The sequence below is a fragment of the Amyelois transitella genome, chromosome 27, assembly GCF_032362555.1.
Source record: "Amyelois transitella isolate CPQ chromosome 27, ilAmyTran1.1, whole genome shotgun sequence".
In the NCBI taxonomy this organism is placed as follows: Eukaryota; Metazoa; Arthropoda; class Insecta; order Lepidoptera; family Pyralidae; genus Amyelois; species Amyelois transitella.
In genome coordinates, this window is record NC_083530.1 from 5,253,606 (window position 1) to 5,272,500 (window position 18,895).

The 18,895-nt window shown below is 40.9% G+C and overlaps 1 protein-coding gene and 3 non-coding genes across 4 annotated transcripts in view; all 4 read left to right on the plus strand.

Annotated features, from left to right (window-relative positions):
* The window catches only part of LOC106130426 (heterogeneous nuclear ribonucleoprotein L), a 276,610-nt gene extending 272,790 nt beyond the window's left edge, over positions 1-3,820 (plus strand). The window contains exon 15 of the mRNA XM_013329264.2: positions 793-3,820. Coding sequence (XP_013184718.1) covers positions 793-796 — 4 coding nt within the window. The 3' untranslated portion in view covers positions 797-3,820. The remainder of the gene's footprint in view (positions 1-792) is intronic.
* Positions 3,821-15,123: 11,303 nt separating this feature from the next.
* Positions 15,124-17,026, plus strand: LOC132903534 (small subunit ribosomal RNA). The gene has a single exon (XR_009657450.1). It is a non-coding gene; the product is annotated as a small subunit ribosomal RNA (ribosomal RNA).
* A 303-nt stretch (positions 17,027-17,329) lies between these two features.
* On the plus strand, positions 17,330-17,486 carry LOC132903527 (5.8S ribosomal RNA). Its single transcript, XR_009657443.1, has one exon. It is a non-coding gene; the product is annotated as a 5.8S ribosomal RNA (ribosomal RNA).
* A 395-nt stretch (positions 17,487-17,881) lies between these two features.
* LOC132903530 (large subunit ribosomal RNA) overlaps positions 17,882-18,895 on the plus strand; it is a 3,908-nt gene continuing 2,894 nt past the window's right edge. The window contains exon 1 of the ribosomal RNA XR_009657446.1: positions 17,882-18,895. This exon is cut by the window's right edge and continues 2,894 nt beyond it. This is a non-coding gene — a ribosomal RNA (large subunit ribosomal RNA).

Sequence of the window (18,895 nt, forward strand, 5' to 3'; positions counted from 1 at the left end):
ATGCTTACGTTGTTTATAAATAACATTAAATGCGATTCAAATAGTTAACCTGATAAATAAAACTGTATGGAATGACATATCTTTCATGACTTGCGAGTCGCTTGAATGTCAATTTTGACCGTTACAAATGGAATGTAGATATGTATAAGATGTATATTGTACTTAAAATGTACAGTCGTGCACAACTGTCATATATTTTGTGAGAGAATCGCTGGTGTGTGCTTTTTAAGCTTGATAAATTTAGATTTGTACTTAAAATGCTGATAGGCTATTAGATTAAATAAATTATAGGCTAGACACGGTGTGTTCGGTTGTACGGTACGCTTGTCCTGTCGGAAATTGTCAATTGTACATTTATTTTAGCAAATGTAAGTGTATGTGGCGATATATGTGTATTGTGTACAATGCTTCGATAATAATTAATTACATATCACAAATGACAAATAAATTATTCGTATATCGTTATGGTAACTTCAGGAATACTAAAATACATGTCTCCCCCACAAACACAAACCAACAACCATAGGTACTAATTTACTCAAATATTTTTCTTTGTTTTTGCTTTTTTTCTTTCTCTTTTGTCTCTTTTTAAAGTTTATTTCAAGATCTGACCGAAAAATAGCTTCATAATAGCAATTTCTTTATTTAAAAAAAAAAAAACAGTTTTCTTACCCCGCATTTTTAAATTTGTTCCAATATCTTTTCTTACAAGAATTAATACAAATTGTCACTATTTTTCGGCAGAGAGCATATTTGAGACACATAACTCACGATAAACGTGTTTGCTTCTAGCTAACGGCGAAGCGGCGGAGCACACTCACTCACACATATCAAGATGGCGGCAACACACACACACACAGCCACACCACGGGCGCGGGGAGGGAGGGGCTGCCATTGCAAAAAAGAAAAAAAAACATACAACACAGTCCAAAAACAAGATAACTTAAATAAATACAACCCCTCTAGTTATTTTTCTAGCAATGGCATCAAATTAATAATTCCTTATTTTACAATTCCGTGATCTAGATCACTCTATAAAGACATTAACAGTTAGTTATTTTAATATTAATATAGACACGGTTACAAGGTTTTTTTTTTTCATGTTTTAACACATTTTACAGTACCATTTTTTTTTTCGTTTTATTTTTTCTCTAGGAGCTTTGCTCTCAGGAATGCGCATTTTGTTTTTTTTTCTAAATAGTGTCTTAGTTGTTAAGTAATATTCCCATATTATTTCTGTGAATTTGTAGGTGTTTAGACTTCGGTGCCATTTTCAAAATAGCAATACTTTTTTTAGTCGTACTTATGACAAAATATTAATTACAATCACTTGCAAATTGGCATGTTTTGAATATGGCACTAACTTATTGACTTCCTTACCTTTTTAGTAAATTGGTAATAGTTTGTGAGTTCGTGTTAAGGTATAATTATTTTTTCGTTTCTCCATTAGTACATTCACACATGTTGTTTTTATATATAAAAATGTAATGACGTGTGCGCGTCTGTTATCCGATAAATCGGTTGTTTGTAATCGTAAAAGTTGTGAATTGTACAAGAAATAAAGAACTGTGGTTTTAAGGTAGAACATTTTGAGTTTCATTTTATTTTGACACCGTGCTTGGAGTGTGCATGTTATTTTTTTCTGCATGCCTTTAAGAAATAGATACAGTTATTAATTTGACCATTCATTGTAAGAACCAAAAATGTCTAATTGTAAGAAATAGCGTAGCACTTTCTAGGGTAGTAGTAAGCGTCATTGCAATGTCAATTATATTCGATTAGTGAAAATATGACAGTACGGATTTTCTATAAATTTTTCTTAAAATAAACAAAACTAGTGACGATTCGACTTAAAAAATTTGATTAAGCCTGCACAAGGACTAGATTTAGGATTTGAAAGGAAACACCACGTTTGCGCTATTTTACCTATTCTGTTCTTTATTAAGTACTATAGATGTTTGTATCGTGTGAATCTTGTGGTAGCTCGCCTATATTACTGTTTATCATGTCATTTAAATAGTTTACCCGAAATCAAGCCTTTTCTTTTTACGAATATCTAAAATTTTTTTGTAACTTCATTGCCAACCTATCCTATTTCTTTATTGCAATAATATGAGAAAGTTTTCTAAATTTCATATAAACAGTGTTATAGCCGGCCTTTAAATAGAAACTAAATAGCTGTTTAAAATAACATTTAAAGTCAATGTTATCAGGTAAATAGATGCATATCTTTTTCTCTAGGAGTATTTTCGAATGAAAAAAAATAAATGTTTAGTATTAGGACATTGATGTCGTGATAGCTTACCTCTGATTGTGTTAATTGTAAAGAGAATATATTGAAATTGTTTCATTGTCAAACATATTTTTATTAAAAATAGGATCGATTGATGTTAGGGAGAATAAATATTGTTTTGGATACAGACAATACACTTAACTCAATACATACAAGTTTTTGAACACGGAAATTGACAATCCGGCATAAAGTTTATTAAAAGCCATGATACATTTCAAAGAAACAGTCCCATTTTCATTGTATTACTTTTACATGCTAGTAAATAACAATGTTTCAGAATTATATACTTTAAAAACTTACCTAAAAATTATTATTTCCTATAGATTGCAGTGGGAATGGGTTTCAATAAAAGTATTTCTGGTTATATCGACATGGACACAAGAAAAATAAGCACGCTGTCATAACATTACATTTGATATTGTAACCATTAATTTAGTTTATCCTTTCCTTTAAATGTTTTAGCTTATCTTTGGTACTAGGTACTTTGTATTTACATGGTTAACATTAAATACATGTCAACACTACAAAATATTCTTTCATTTCAACACAACCACTTCAGTACATTCTCATAGATATACCACCACTGCTATTCATGATTGTTCTAGAACCACCTGCAAATAAAAGTAAATTTATTTCCAGAAGTTTAAATTTCTGTATTATTAAAAGTATTATTAAAATATCGCAATACCTACTAAATTCTTATTCTTTCATATTTTTATCATTTGAGAAAAACTTGATGAAGATATTTCAGGTCTACCATCCGGTCCCAACACAACTGTGATCAAAATGTTGAACAAAATTATTTAAAAAATCTTTTTTTGATGTGAAATTAACTTTTTTTTTAAGATTAATTTTTTATTTACTAGAACGAAGGATTTCTTTTAAATTTCAAATGAAAATTATAAAATTACATTGGTAAATGCTTTAAAACCAAAAAATAATTAGCATTAATTGGTTTCAGTGGAAGATCATATCAACGATATGTATTTTTTTAAATTAGATATATTTTTTTAATAAATAACAGATAAAGTTATTTATTAAAAAAATATACATATTTATTTTTTAATTATTAAATTGTGATAGAATATTGAATGATAATAAAACTGGCTCATGTCGCATGCGCGTATATTTCAGAACCTGAACTCCACTAATCGCATCTCCACATAACACAAAATTAAATTTGACAATTAAAATACGTAAATACGAGGTTTTGTTCTACTTGTTGCCCGTTAACTTAACAAATTCTAGAAAAATATGAGATACGCATACATTATTCACAGGATTATTAACTCAGATATATTCCTTTGAAAATAATCTGTTTTAAAAAATTATATTCGAAGCGAAATCAATAAGTATTGTCAAAACCTCGTATGAGAATATATGGTTGGCGAGGAAGAATGTTATTGTAAATAGTAAGTACAATTTATCATTTACTTTTTAGTTTTAATGTAAAGACAAAGTTATTTATACGATAGAGCTGCACAAAACGCGGATGTAAATTGTATAGAAATAAAAATGTTTTTTTTTCATTGACGGAGTATCATTTCGAATTATTTAACAAGTTTTGACAAAAAATCCATGTTTGTTACAAGTTTTAATTAACCGTAGAGTCAACAATAAACAGATATATCCTCCATAACGCTCTATATAACGGCCGAGCGAAGCGAGTGAGGTCTACCAATCAACTTGGGGCGAAAATACATGTTTTATAGGTATAATTGTAATGCAATAAAAAAATCTAACAACTTATTATATCAATTTGTATGAGACTTGCTTGCTTGAATATACTTTTCATAATGGTGCCGTGTGGTTTTCATCAGTGCTGTGGGTGCCCATCACTAATGGAATACGGCCACTAGTCACACAACATCTCTTTCCTATGAATGTCATATGGTGTCCCCGGGCCATTCGGAACAACTAAATAAAACTTTTATTGCTGCACAAAGTTTATTGTAACCGGATAATACAAAAGAACAATAAAATATTATGGAAAGACTACTCTTTAATGGAAGAGGTAAAAAAGAAGGAAGAATGCTTTTTCAATGTTGCCAGCCTGTGTGTTCGGGTGCATAAACAAACAAGAGTACTTTATAAGTTGTGACGTTTGGGGTGCCTTACGAACTCCAACAGAACGTCTTAGCCTGGACTTCTCACTTATTTCACTAGTTGGCTGAACTGTGGGACTATTAACAGATGATCTGTTTTCTTCAACTTAAGGCAAAACAGTTTCAGAATTTACAGGGCTTATAGGTTCCTGTGGCTGACATCGGTTGAGGAATTTTACAATTTTGTCACCACTAGTAATATTCTTATCAGAAGTATCAATTGGTCATCATTTTCACAGTCTTGAGTAGCACTAATAATTTGAACCAAGTGACGCTTCTTAATTAAATTTTTATTTAATACATTATTAATACTGTTCTTTTTTAAAAGCTTTAATTTAGTTTGAATTGTATGTTAACAAATCTTTCAAGTTTAATTTGACCCACTTCCCGGTATCCGATTGAGCTGAAATTCTGCATGCTGGTCCAGAACCGATGACAATGCATGTTAACCATAAACGTGAGCTGATGCTGCTGCGAGGATCGGCTCCGTACGAGAAATCTCCTCAGCGGTAAATAGCAGGGACATGAAATTTATATTTATTTATATTATAAATATGTTTAAAATAAAGTTACTCGTAACCTTTCACTTTCTGAAAATATCTATGGTCACATAAATTCCTAAAAATGCAATATAAATTTATAAAAACACCTATGACAAATGATGTAATTATTGAAGTATACAAATTTTAAATATGTTTAATGATATTATAATAATATATAAATATACTAAGATTTAAATATGCCGTGTGGTTCCCGGCACTAATACAAAAAAGAATAGGACCATTCCATCTCTTTCCCATGGATGTCGTAAAAGGCGACTAAGGAATAGGCTTACAAACTTGGGATTCGTTTTAAGGCGATGGGCTAGCAACCTGTCACTATTTGAATCTCGATTCTATTATTAAGCCAAAGCTGGACGTGGCCATTCAGTCTTTTCAAGACTGTTGGCTCTGTCTACCCCTCAATTGATATAGACGTGACCATATGTATGTATGTAAACTAAAATGAAATCGTGGGGCACTTTATTTTGAAAATATAACAATATTTCTCATGACTGTATCCATGAAATTATTTTTTAGCTTTTAGTTTATTTTTTAGCTTTTAGTTATCTGCAATAGAAAACCGTTTAACTTTTTTTATTCCTTCATCTATCATTGCCTTAACTAACTGCTTTTTATTAGGGTTTCTATAATCTCTACTTTATCTAAACTATATCTCCTTCTTGCTTCTTTTCTTTTTTCTCTTGTAGGGATCCAGGATCACATTTTTTTTGTAATAAATAATATAAATGTATATATAAATAAAATAAAATTTGAGAAACAACCGAACAATCGTTCCGTTTTATGTATAGAAATGCATGCGCGAACTCCTTCGTCCTGCCATAGATTCGGCGGACGAGTATTTTTAAAACGTCTTTTTGACAAGTAAAAAGATCGAGTGTAGTTCGTTCGCGTGCATCTCCGCGTACTTATTTTTTAAATACGTGAAAACGTCCGTACTTCGACCTTCTGCGAGATAATTTTCGCTGGTGGATATTATATGAATTATGATATTATAGAACTTTCGCCCCTAATAACCTCTTGGATGTAATTAGGACAATAGACCTACAATTTAGTGCTAGTGTATAGTGACTTGGACGCGCGGTGTTTGTCCTCCTCGGAATACCCAAGCTGCGTAAGTGGTGTTTCGGTGAGTAGACATTGTTATTAACATTTTAGTGTGTAGGATTTGGACCTAAATAGGCTTATTTATCATAGTTTTAGTGTATTTTATTGTATTTTTGACAATTATTAGGGTAGTTATTTGGTTGTTAATAAGGAACTTGAAGGTAGTAAATAAGTTAGTGCAGTTGACAATTAGTTTGGAGATTTGACAGTTGACGGCTGTCAGTCGACTTTTGACAGTTGACGTTGTCACTGTCAAATTGACAACGGCAGTGATAGTGACAGTTTTAGTGAGTGAGTGGTGAGTCAGGCCGGCAAGCGTATTGTGCCAGTCTGATATCGCTAAAAATTAAGGACACACGAACTTAACTTTGGAACGTTAAAATTTTTAAGAACGTAATAGACGTCCTTAGAGACATGGACGAAGACGGAGCACCCCCGCCCAACGAGTCTCCTCCGATGGACCCATTCGCTCCGCGCCCCTCGCTGGCGCGCACGCCACCTTTTCGAGCGGTAGCCGCTGCGGAAGACCTGCAGGATGGCAGTGACGACGCCGTCGCCCGCGTGGCCTTCGAGGCGGCGGCACTGGCGATTGCCGCGGTGCGATCGCCGATGGGAGAGGATGCCTCTGGGACGTCCCCCGAGGGGGGACGAGGAGGGCCTCACGCAGCGACTGTTCGCGGCCGCAAAAAGAGTGTTGTCGCCAGACGAGAGCACAGTCGCGGCTACACCAAAGAGGAGACCCGCGGAGAAGAGGACAGTTGCCGCCCCCCCCATCGCCGACCCGGAACCTGACCCCGAACCGAACGCAGACGGGATGCTGCATTTGGCCACGGCCAGAGAGCTGCTGTCCCGAGCCAACCGAGAAGCGAGGAGGGTGTCGACGATCATGAGCGGGCCCACGTCGAAGCTTAACAAGGCAGACCAGGGAGCCATTACGAGCCACCTCCAGACTATGCTGGAAATAGTCGGCCAGCTGGCTCTCATCGCGGAGGCGGGTTCCTCGAGCCTTGAGAAGACGAAACAGGCCAACATAATGGAAACCCGCCGGGCTCAAAGAGCTGAGGCTGAGGCGAAGAGAGCGCGCAGGGAGGCCTGTGAGGCTGCTGCGCGTCAGGTGGCGGCCGCGCAAATGGCGGCTAGCGCTGCGGCTGTGGCGCCACAGATGGGAAGAGGTGGCTCCTACGCGGATAGGGTTAGGATGCCCGCAGCAGGGGGCCCGCTCATCGCGGTATATCCGACGGGGGGTGAGGTCAAGACGGCCGAGGAGACAAAAAAGCTCCTCAAAACCTCCGTGGCACCGGCAGCCCTTAAAATAAACATAGACAAGATCAGAAGAGTTGGTAACGCCGGGGTCCTCATCGAGGGGAAGACCAAGGCGGACCTGGCACGCCTGAGGTCAGCACTCCCGCAGACTCTTCGGGCGAGTGACGTGCAGGGGAGAACTCCCCTGATCGCGTTTCGTGGCATTGAAGGCAGGGACACAAAGTTTGAAGACTTCATCGGCAGCGTTCATGAACAAAATTTCAAAGAAGACCCCAACTGGACGCTGCCCAACATTAAGAAAAATTGTCTTACGCGAAGGTGGGACCCGCACGACGATGGAGCTGGCGTGCACCCCGGCGTTCAGACTGGCGCTGCTACAGAAGGGCTGCCTGTATGTAGAGTGAGAGGTTTGCCCAGTTGGGGACTTCACCACCGCCATCAGATGCGGAAGATGCCAGACATACGGCCACCGTGAGAAGAAGTGCAAGGAGGAGAAGCCCACGTGCAGCAAATGCGGATCGATTGGGCACAAGGAAGCCGACTGCAAGTCGGAGTCCGTGAGGTGCGCCACCTGCAAGAAGTTTGGAAGAAACTTCAGGCGGCTAACAGAGTTCGCACATCGGTGGCATAAAATCCGGAGCGGCCTCGAGAGAGGCAATACAAGTTGACCTATCAAGTTTGTCAGAGGTTTTGCTGGAGAGGAGTGAAGACCCCGGCCGTCGACGGACGAGTACACGAGTACCGTAAGTGTGATGTACTCACCCCCAAAGAGGGGGGCGGACATTAGCCGGATCCGGTGATCCGGCGGGGGACTAAACCTGCCGGAATACAACTTGTAGGGAGTCAAGCATAGGCGCGCCCTTACAGAGAGCCTAAGAGCATTAGGGCGCCCTTCTCCCACGATTCGCACCGTATAACAAGATGTTGGTAGGTGCATGGGTGGTGGCGGGCCCGGCAGGGCCCAGAAAGGGCTGTCCCTATCTACTATCTAGCGAAACCACAGCCAAGGGAACGGGCTTGGGAGAATCAGCGGGGAAAGAAGACCCTGTTGAGCTTGACTCTAGTCTGGCATTGTAAGGAGACATGAGAGGTGTAGCATAAGTGGGAGACCGTTCGCGGTCGTCGCTGAAAAACCACTACTTTCATTGTTTCATTACTTACTCGGTTGGGCGGAGGCGGTGCGCGGTCGATTATATCGGCGAGCGCACGGTGTTTCGTTCCAAGCGTGCAGAGTGGCGCCGCGGCGGAAACGCTCGGCGCCGTCCAACTCCCGCGTGATCCGGTTCGAGGACACTGCCAGGCGGGGAGTTTGACTGGGGCGGTACATCTGTCAAAGAATAACGCAGGTGTCCTAAGGCCAGCTCAGCGAGGACAGAAACCTCGCGTAGAGCAAAAGGGCAAAAGCTGGCTTGATCCAGATGTTCAGTATGCATAGGGACTGCGAAAGCACGGCCTATCGATCCTTTAGTATAAAGAGTTTTTAGCAAGAGGTGCCAGAAAAGTTACCACAGGGATAACTGGCTTGTGGCAGCCAAGCGTTCATAGCGACGTTGCTTTTTGATCCTTCGATGTCGGCTCTTCCTATCATTGCGAAGCAAAATTCGCCAAGCGTTGGATTGTTCACCCATCAAAAGGGAACGTGAGCTGGGTTTAGACCGTCGTGAGACAGGTTAGTTTTACCCTACTGATGGCTTGTCGTTGCGATAGTAATACTGCTCAGTACGAGAGGAACCGCAGTTTCGGACATTTGGTTCATGCACTCGGCCGAGCGGCCGGTGGTGCGAAGCTACCATCCGCGGGATTATGCCTGAACGCCTCTAAGGCCGAAGCCAGCCTAGCCGAATCCGGCAAGGATATGCTCACTGTGGAGCCCCGAGAGTCGGGAGGCTCTAAACAATGTGACTTTACTAGTCGCGCTTCACACACGTGAGGTGCGACGTCGAAGCCCATTTGGATCGCGGAGATCGGTGCGGTCGGTTTAACACGTGCGCCACGGCTCCGAAGGTCCGAATCTACCTCAGTTCGATGTCGGGGCTCGGAATAGTCTGTAGACGACTTCCGTTCCTGGCGGGGTGTTGTGCTCGGTAGAGCAGCGTCGTGCTGCGATCTGTTGAGACTCAGCCCTACGCCAGGTGATTCGTCCGAGGGCGATGGATTTTTCGTATATATCGGGTACACGAACGTGTCCGCGGTCTTTGTTCAAAGTCGACTCGGTGACGGGTGACGTGGTGGCGCGGTGGCGCGGCGCGCCCCACCAGCTTAGTTTTCGATTATACACGAACAGCCGCCTGAGGGCTGATGTGGTGCCGATTGTACAGATACACGAACGTTTCCCCGGTCTCTAACCGCCCGATATTATATTAATTAATATATAAGGTGTATATATAACAAAATGCCATTTTTTCATTTGCATTAAAAGAACTACATGCACATAAATATGGTAAATACGTTGTCATTAATTTGAATCATTTTGACAAATAAAATTGAACATCTCTTAAATTTACACTTTTCAATTTACATTATTTTATCTATGAACACTATACCATATTATATATGTATTTATTATTATATAGGTATATATATAATAAATGCCATTTTTTCATTTGCATTAAAAGAACTAAACGCTGCACATAAAAAAAAAAAAAAAAAAAAAATATGGTACATTAGTGTTGTTTAAAGGTATTATTTGGATTTCCTCTATGAATATAATATTATTTATTTTTCTTTTAATCTGTAACATTATATGACATCTAAATTTGTGTTTGTGTTTGTGGCGGGTTTGTTTTCATTCACTGTTGGGTTATTAATTTCACTTTTCAATTTACGTTGTTATTTTATAAATGGGAATTTTGCATTTGCATTAAAAGAACTGCTGTATGTTGTGTTGTTTATAGGTATGTAGGTATTATTTGATTCTATAAGTGTAGTTTCAAAATTAACATTAATCTTTCACATATCTATCTATTTCCTATATAAATTATTATAATTAATTTCTATTTTTACCCTGTCACATTCATTGTATGTACATCTAAAAAAGCTCTTTTAAATGGCACTAGTTAATTATCCTAGTTTTGTTTTTGAATTGATTATATTTTAAATTTATTAATTAAATGTACATAATTTTTTTAGCTATGAACACTATTATATAGACTTGACTTTATTATATTACAATATAATAAACGCCATTTTTTCATTTGCATTAAAAGAACTAAATGATGCACATAAAAAAAAAATATATGGTACATTAGTGTTGTTTAAAGGTATTATTTGGATTTCCTCTATGAATATAATATTATTTATATTTTTCTTTTAATCTGTAACATTATATGACATCTAAATTTGTGTTTGTTATAATTAATTTCTATTTTAACCTGTCACATTATATGGACATCTAAAAAAGCTCTTTTAAATGGTTTTGTTTTTGAATTGATTATATTTTAAATGTACATAATTTTTTTAGCTATGAACACTATAATATAGACTTGACTTTATTATTACAATATAATAAACGCCAATTTTACATTTGCATTAAAATGACTTCATAGGTACACATAAATATTGTACATAATGTACATTGTCATTAATTTGAATCATTTTGACAACAAATATGGTCACATTTTATCGACATCTAAAGCTCTTTTGAATGGTACAGATACACGAACGTACACCCGGTCTCTACCGATATTATACTCAATTGTGTTGTGTAAGGAGTGAGTAGTTTAGTTAGTATCCTAGTTGTGTTTTTTGAATTGATTATTTTATTTTTTAAATTTATTAATTAATGCTTTTCAATATACATTATTTTATACCTATGAACACTATAATATGGACTTTATTATTATATATTATAAATGCCAATTTTGCATTTGCATTAAAATGACTTCATAGGTACACATAAATATGGTACATGCATTGTTATTAATTTGAATCATTTTTGACAAATAAAATTGATGTTCAATTTTACATGTTAACTGTATAATTAACTATTTATTTATTATATACATTAATCTTATATGTATATTTTTGCTCTATAGATATGTGGAATAGTTATTTTGGGCCGTATTGAAGCCCTCAAGGATTTTTTTTTTTTTTTTTTTCACATATTTTTTAGTTGCAGCGTGATGTTATACAGCCTAAAGCCTTCCTCGATAAATGGTCTATTCAACGCAAAAATAATTTTTCAATTCGAACCAGTACTTACTGAGATTAGCGCGTTCAAACAAACAAACAAACAAACTCTTCAGCTTTATAATATTATATAGTATAGATATGTGCATACATACATACATCCATATGGTCACGTCTATATCCCTTCACTATTATGATATATGCACATATAGTCAAGTCTATGTCACTTGCCACACTAATTTATTAGCCGCCTTTTACGACATCCATAGAATAGAATATAATAGATTTATTTTCAAAATTGGATACAAAAGGTAAAATATCAATTCAGTGGCACTCACTCTGGGTCCAACCGAACGGGTCCACCAGGCGGTAGGCGGCGGCCAGCTTGCATCGCAATATCTTCTCGCCCTTCTCTCATCGTAGCCCACCCCCTCGATACCCAGGATGTATGTAGTTGATGGGAAGCACGCAGCTGGGACCCTGGAATTAATGTTTTGTGTTATTCTCATACATACATACATACATATCACGTCACGTCTATATCCCTTACGGGTTAGACAGAGCCAACAGTCAAGAAAAGACTGAACGGCCACGTTCAGCTACTCGGCTTAATGATGGTATTGAGATCCAAATAGTGACAGGTTGCTATCCGATCGCCTTAAAAAAAGGATCGCAATTTTATAAGCCTATCCCTTAGTCGCTACCGATATTACACTCAATTGTGTTGTGTAAGGAGTGAGTAGTTAGTTGGTATCCTAGTTGTGATTTTTGAATTGATATATTTTTTTTAAATTTTTTAATTAAGGCCATTCAATCTATATTATTTTTTATCTATGAACACTAAAATATGAACTTTATTATTATATGTAATGTACATTGTCATTAATTTGAATCATTTTGACAAATAAAATTGAACATCTCTTACATGTTAACTGTATAATTAACTATTTATTTATTATATACATTAATCTTATATGTATATTTTTGCTCTATAGATATATTAGTATAATTAATTTTTCTTTTAACCTGTAAAAGGTTTATAGCAATTTACATTATTTTATCTATGAACACTACATTGTAGTCTTTATTATTATTATTATTATATATAATAAATGCCAATTTTGCATTTGCATTAAAATGACTTCATATGGTACAAATATTGACATTAATTTGAAACATTTTGACAACTCTTCAATATTAACTGTATAATTAATTGTAAATTAATATTATATATTATATTATATTATATTAATTCAATTAAAAGAACAACATGCCCATAAAAAATATGATAATACCATTTATAATATACATATATATTATATAGGTATATTATAAATGCCAAGTTTTCATTTGCATCAAAAGAACTACATACACATAAATGTGCCATCGCATTGTCAAAATTAAACATCTCTTAAATATTACCTGTATAATTAATTGAATTAAAAGAACTAAATGCACATGAAATAAAATATGGTACATTAGTGTTGTTTATAGGATTATTTATTTTTCTTTTAACCTGTCACATTTTATGACATCTAAGGCTCTTTTAAATGGTACTACAGATACACGAACGCTCCCCCGGCCTCTAACCTATACCTATTATACTTAATTGTGTTTTGAAAGGACTAGTGTTTGGTACACTAGTTGAGTTTTTTTTTTCTTTTAAAATTTATTGTTTCAAGTTTATTAATAATTACTACTCAATTTACATTATGTTATCTATGAACACTACATTGTAATCCTTGTTATTATATATAAATAAATGCCAATTTTGCATTTGAATTAAAATGAGTAAATATGTACACATAAATATGGTACATTGACATTGATTTCAATCATTTGACAAATAAAATTAAACATTCTGTCACATTATATGACATTACCTAAAGCTCTTTTGGTATAATGGTACAGATACACGAACGTACCCCCGGTCTCTATTCGATACATTAGTGTTAGTTGTGTTTTTTGAATCGATTATTTTATATTTTTTATCTGTGAACACTATTCTATCTATATGCTTATGATGCATCTTTGTAGACTTTATAATAGGTCATAGTTTGGAAATAAACATGAATTTTAAACATTTTGAAATAATTTCAAGCAATTTACAATTTGTTTGTAAGTATGCCACCACTATTATTCAATTCAATTCATTTTTATTTGCTTTTTTATCTGTTTCAAAATATGTCACAGTGAAATAATATTTTTGACATATGACATAATACATATATCATCCGTTAGATTTAGATGTGAGTATGATTGATCACACACATGGTTTTCACTAAATAGTTTGTTTGGTTTATTGATTGGCAAGTAACATGATTATTTGGCATTTTGTTATTAATTCCCTTAGTCGCCTCTTACGACATCCACGGGAAACAGACGGAGTGGTCCTATTCTATTAAGGTGCCGGGGACCACACGGCACCGTGACATACATATAATGTAGTATACATGGACGATGTTCTCATTCTGTGCAACCACTAACGGAGCCGGCCGCTTGTGGTGTGGTGATAGGTGCGGCGCCCGCCACCCGCCGGTAAGACCGGCGCGACGTGCAGAGGGGCGCAGGCGCGCGCACGGAGTACGCCTTTAAAGTGGCTAGATCGAACCGCACCGGTGAAGGGAAATCATATTCTCGGAGCCGGCAGGCGAGGCGTGCGCGTGCGCACCACACCGCGGGCACCACCACCACCACAGAGTGGTGATGGTGTGTGGTGTGGTGTGTGTCTAACGCGCGCGCCATATGAAAGGACGAGTTACACTTGAACATGTGAATATTATCCGAATGGATGTTGTCTGGTTTTGATGGTGTTGTTTGGTTCGTGGGGATCACCACAACCGCGCCACCACCACGCCACACGCACCGTTTATATATGTTCGGTTTCGAGTGAATCGTCCCGCCCACTCAGTCTACCGACGGACACACTAACTGTATTCAGTTCTGTACCCGGCTAAGGTTGACAAAGGGCACGTGTCTCAGCCTCCACGGAAGAATTCGCCGTGTTGGTGTTGCGCGTGCGCCGCTTGAAGAGTTTGAGATTGACGCTGGTTCGTCGTTTAGTAGCGCACCACCACACCACTTGGTGGTGCGGTGGTGTGACACTGCGACGGCTAGGTCGGTTCCAATCTCGCTCTCACAATATCATCGTATAATATGGACCGGAGTTCATACGAAGTGCGATCGGCCCCCCCAATACCGGGCGTTTTGACGAGACTGTACCACGCTTTTAATGTTAAACGACATTTTACAAAGCGGTTGCGTCTATTAGCGAACGTTCGGTGACGGTCTGATCACAAGACCCGACCATGGCTCTCCTCCGGGGGTGGAATGTGTGGTGTGATGTGTGCGCGGTGGCTAGGATCCATCGTAGTTCGAACTGCCGCTCACCCGCCACACGACGCCCCCGGGGCCGCCACTGTGCTCTCGCACTCTCGTATCACCACCACCACCACCACCACCACCACCACATATAGTGTGTGCGTGTGGTGTTTGTTGAGACGAGTTGTAAGAAGGCACTCGCCGTGTTCGAACGATTTTCGGACGAGCACGGCGTGTTGGGCAATCGTGCTGCAGCGCGCCACGCCACGCCCTTCGGGTGCTGTGCGCTGGTGCTCTGAGCGCGTTCGCCTCCAGCTCCACTCGCGCTCGCGCGCGTCGTGTTAGCTCCCTGGTTGATCCTGCCAGTAGTTATATGCTTGTCTCAAAGATTAAGCCATGCATGTCTCAGTGCAAGCCGTATTAAGGCGATACCGCGAATGGCTCAATATATCAGTTTTGGTTCCTTAGATCTTACTCAGTTACTTGGATAACTGTGGTAATTCTAGAGCTAATACATGCAATCAGAACTCTGACCAGTGATGGGATGAGTGCTTTTATTAGATCAAAACCAATCGACGGAGGGCCTCGCGTCCGAAGTCGTTAATTTTGATGAATCTGGATAACTTTTGCCGATCGCATGGTCCAGTACCGGCGACGCATCTTTCAAATGTCTGCCTTATCAACTTTCGATGGTAGTTTCTGCGACTACCATGGTTGTCACGGGTAACGGGGAATCAGGGTTCGATTCCGGAGAGGGAGCCTGAGAAACGGCTACCACATCCAAGGAAGGCAGCAGGCGCGCAAATTACCCACTCCCGGCACGGGGAGGTAGTGACGAAAAATAACGATACGGGACTCTTACGAGGCCTCGTAATCGGAATGAGTACACTTTAAATATTTTAACGAGGAACAATTGGAGGGCAAGTCTGGTGCCAGCAGCCGCGGTAATTCCAGCTCCAATAGCGTATACTAAAATTGTTGCGGTTAAAAAGCTCGTAGTTGCATTTGTGCGCCGCGCTGTCGGTGCACCGCATCCGCGGTGATACTGACACGTTTGCGGAGCATATCGTCGGTGAGCCGGCGGTAAAACGCCGGTTCAATATCAAAATCCTATCGCGGTGCTCTTCAGTGAGTGTCGAGGTGGGCCGACAATTTTACTTTGAACAAATTAGAGTGCTCAAAGCGGGCTCAAAATGCTGCTTGAATATTTCGTGCATGGAATAATAGAATATGATCTCGGTTCTATTTTGTTGGTTTTCAGAACTCCGAGGTAATGATTAATAGGGATAACTGGGGGCATTCGTATTGCGACGTTAGAGGTGAAATTCTTGGATCGTCGCAAGACGAACATCAGCGAAAGCATTTGCCAAAGGTGTTTTCATCAATCAAGAACGAAAGTTAGAGGTTCGAAGGCGATTAGATACCGCCCTAGTTCTAACCGTAAATATGTCATCTAGCGATCCGCCGACGTTACTACAATGGCTCGGCGGGCAGCTTCCGGGAAACCAAAGATTTTGGACTCCGGGGGGAGTATGGTTGCAAAGCTGAAACTTAAAGGAATTGACGGAAGGGCACCACCAGGAGTGGAGCCTGCGGCTTAATTTGACTCAACACGGGAAATCTCACCAGGCCCGGACACCGGAAGGATTGACAGATTAACAGCTCTTTCTTGATTCGGTGGGTGGTGGTGCATGGCCGTTCTTAGTTGGTGGAGCGATTTGTCTGGTTAATTCCGGTAACGAACGAGACTCTAGCCTGCTAAATAGGCGTCGCCATTTAGGTGTGTGCGGCTTCGGCCGCGCAACTCACTGGCGGCGTATTTAAATTCTTCTTAGAGGGACCGGCGGCTTCGAGCCGCACGAGATTGAGCAATAACAGGTCTGTGATGCCCTTAGATGTCCTGGGCCGCACGCGCGCTACACTGAAGGAATCAGCATGTTCTCCCTGGCCTAGAGGCCCGGGCAACCCGCTGAAACTCCTTCGTGCTGGGGATTGGGGTTTGCAATTATCCCCCATAAACGAGGAATTCCTAGTAAGCGCGAGTCATAAGCTCGCGTTGATTACGTCCCTGCCCTTTGTACACACCGCCCGTCGCTACTACCGATTGAATGATTTAGTGAGGTCTTCGGACCGACACGCGGTGGCTTCACGGCCGTCGGCGTTGCTGGGAAGTTGACCAAACTTGATCATTTAGAGGAAGTAAAAGTCGTAACAAGGTTTCCGTAGGGGAACCTGCGGAAGGATCATTAACGTGTACGATGTGTGCCGCCTGCCCAGCGAGCGCGCGCGCGTTGTACGTGTAAAATAATCCATAGACACAACACAACACCACACTATGTGTGTGTTTGTGTGTGCGATACAAACTGTCGACCGGTAAAATTCCGCATGCCGAGTCGCGTACGCACACACGATTTTATTTAAGCGGTTAGAGCGAACGCTCTGCCTCCGAGAGGTCGGCGGTAGTGTTCATTCTAAGACACACAAGCTTCATATTTTTTTTTTTTTTTTTTTAATTTTAAATTTTTTTTTTTTTTAAACAACAATCAAACCACTACCCTGGACGGTGGATCACTTGGCTCGCGGGTCGATGAAGAACGCAGTTAACTGCGCGTCATAGTGTGAACTGCAGGACACATTTGAACATCGACATTTCGAACGCACATTGCGGTCCCTGGAGACACATCCGGGACCACTCCTGTCTGAGGGCCGGCTGCATAAAAACAAAAACCACACTGCGCGTTGTAAATTTTCATTTGCTGCGCGCAATTGGCGGTTCCGACGCGCATCGCGCGCGATAGGTCCGTTCAAATATAGATCGTGCAAGATCTCGCTGTCACACACGGGTGGGGCTCGCTCAGCGGCCGACCACCGAAGCGACTCTTCGGATATATTATTATATAACCAGAGAGTGTGTTCGGTGGGGGCGTCGCGAGAGACGTAGTAGTAGACCACCAGCAATAAACGTCGTGCGACACGCGTAGGCGGACTCGACGTCCGAAGAGCGTATCGACGTCGCCTTCGAAGCGTCGTGCTCATCGCGAGCACGCGCTCGTTTGCGCCGCCGTAGCGCTGACGGATATCGAGTCTGCCTCTCATTTTATCGTTGGCCTCAGATCAGGGAGGATCACCCGCCGAATTTAAGCATATTAGTAAGCGGAGGAAAAGAAACTAACCAGGATTTCCTTAGTAGCGGCGAGCGAACAGGAATGAAGCCCAGCGCCGAATCCCGCGGTCGTCACGGTCGCGGGACCATGTGGTGTTCGGGAGGTTCCGCTTTCTCGTCGTCGAGACTCCTGTCCAAGTTCGTCTTGAACGGGGCCGTTTTCCCGTAGAGGGTGCCAGGCCCGTAGCGACGGAGGTCGGCGGCGAGAGGGACTCTCCTCAGAGTCGGGTTGCTTGAGAGTGCAGCCCTAAGTGGGTGGTAAACTCCATCTAAGGCTAAATATTACCGCGAGACCGATAGCGAACAAGTACCGTGAGGGAAAGTTGAAAAGAACTTTGAAGAGAGAGTTCAAGAGTACGTGAAACCGTTCAGGGGTAAACCTGCGAAACTCGAATGAACGAACGGGGAGATTCATCGTTATTCCTCGGCGCACTGGCGCGCTCCCGATGCGTTCGGTCTCGATCGTGCGCACGGTGCTCGTGAGTAGCGTCCGGGGACGGCGTGCACTTCTCCCTTAGTACTGCATCGCGACCCGTTCGATGTCGGCCTAAGCGCCGCCCGGGAGCCCGCTCGTCGCCCTTCGCGGGGCGGCGGACGGACCGGGCGGTGGCCGGCCGGCTGTCGGACGGTACAACTGTGAACCGCGCACGCTTCATGCGTCCGGCCCGACGCAAGGTTGCGTAGCCGTCGAGGTCCTGCCAAAGCGCGGACGTCGGCGCTGCGCGCCTGTCGTCGCAGCCGTGGTCTCGGACCGTGCGCGTTTCGGTCTGCGATGATTCAGTTTCGGGCACTCGCAGGACCCGTCTTGAAACACGGACCAAGGAGTCTAGCATGTGTGCGAGTCATTGAGATTTGTAAACTGAAAGGCACAACGAAAGTGAAGGCGCGCGCTTGCCGCGCGCTCAGGGAGGATGGAGCGCCGGTCTCGGTCGGCCTCTCGCACTCCCGAGGCGTC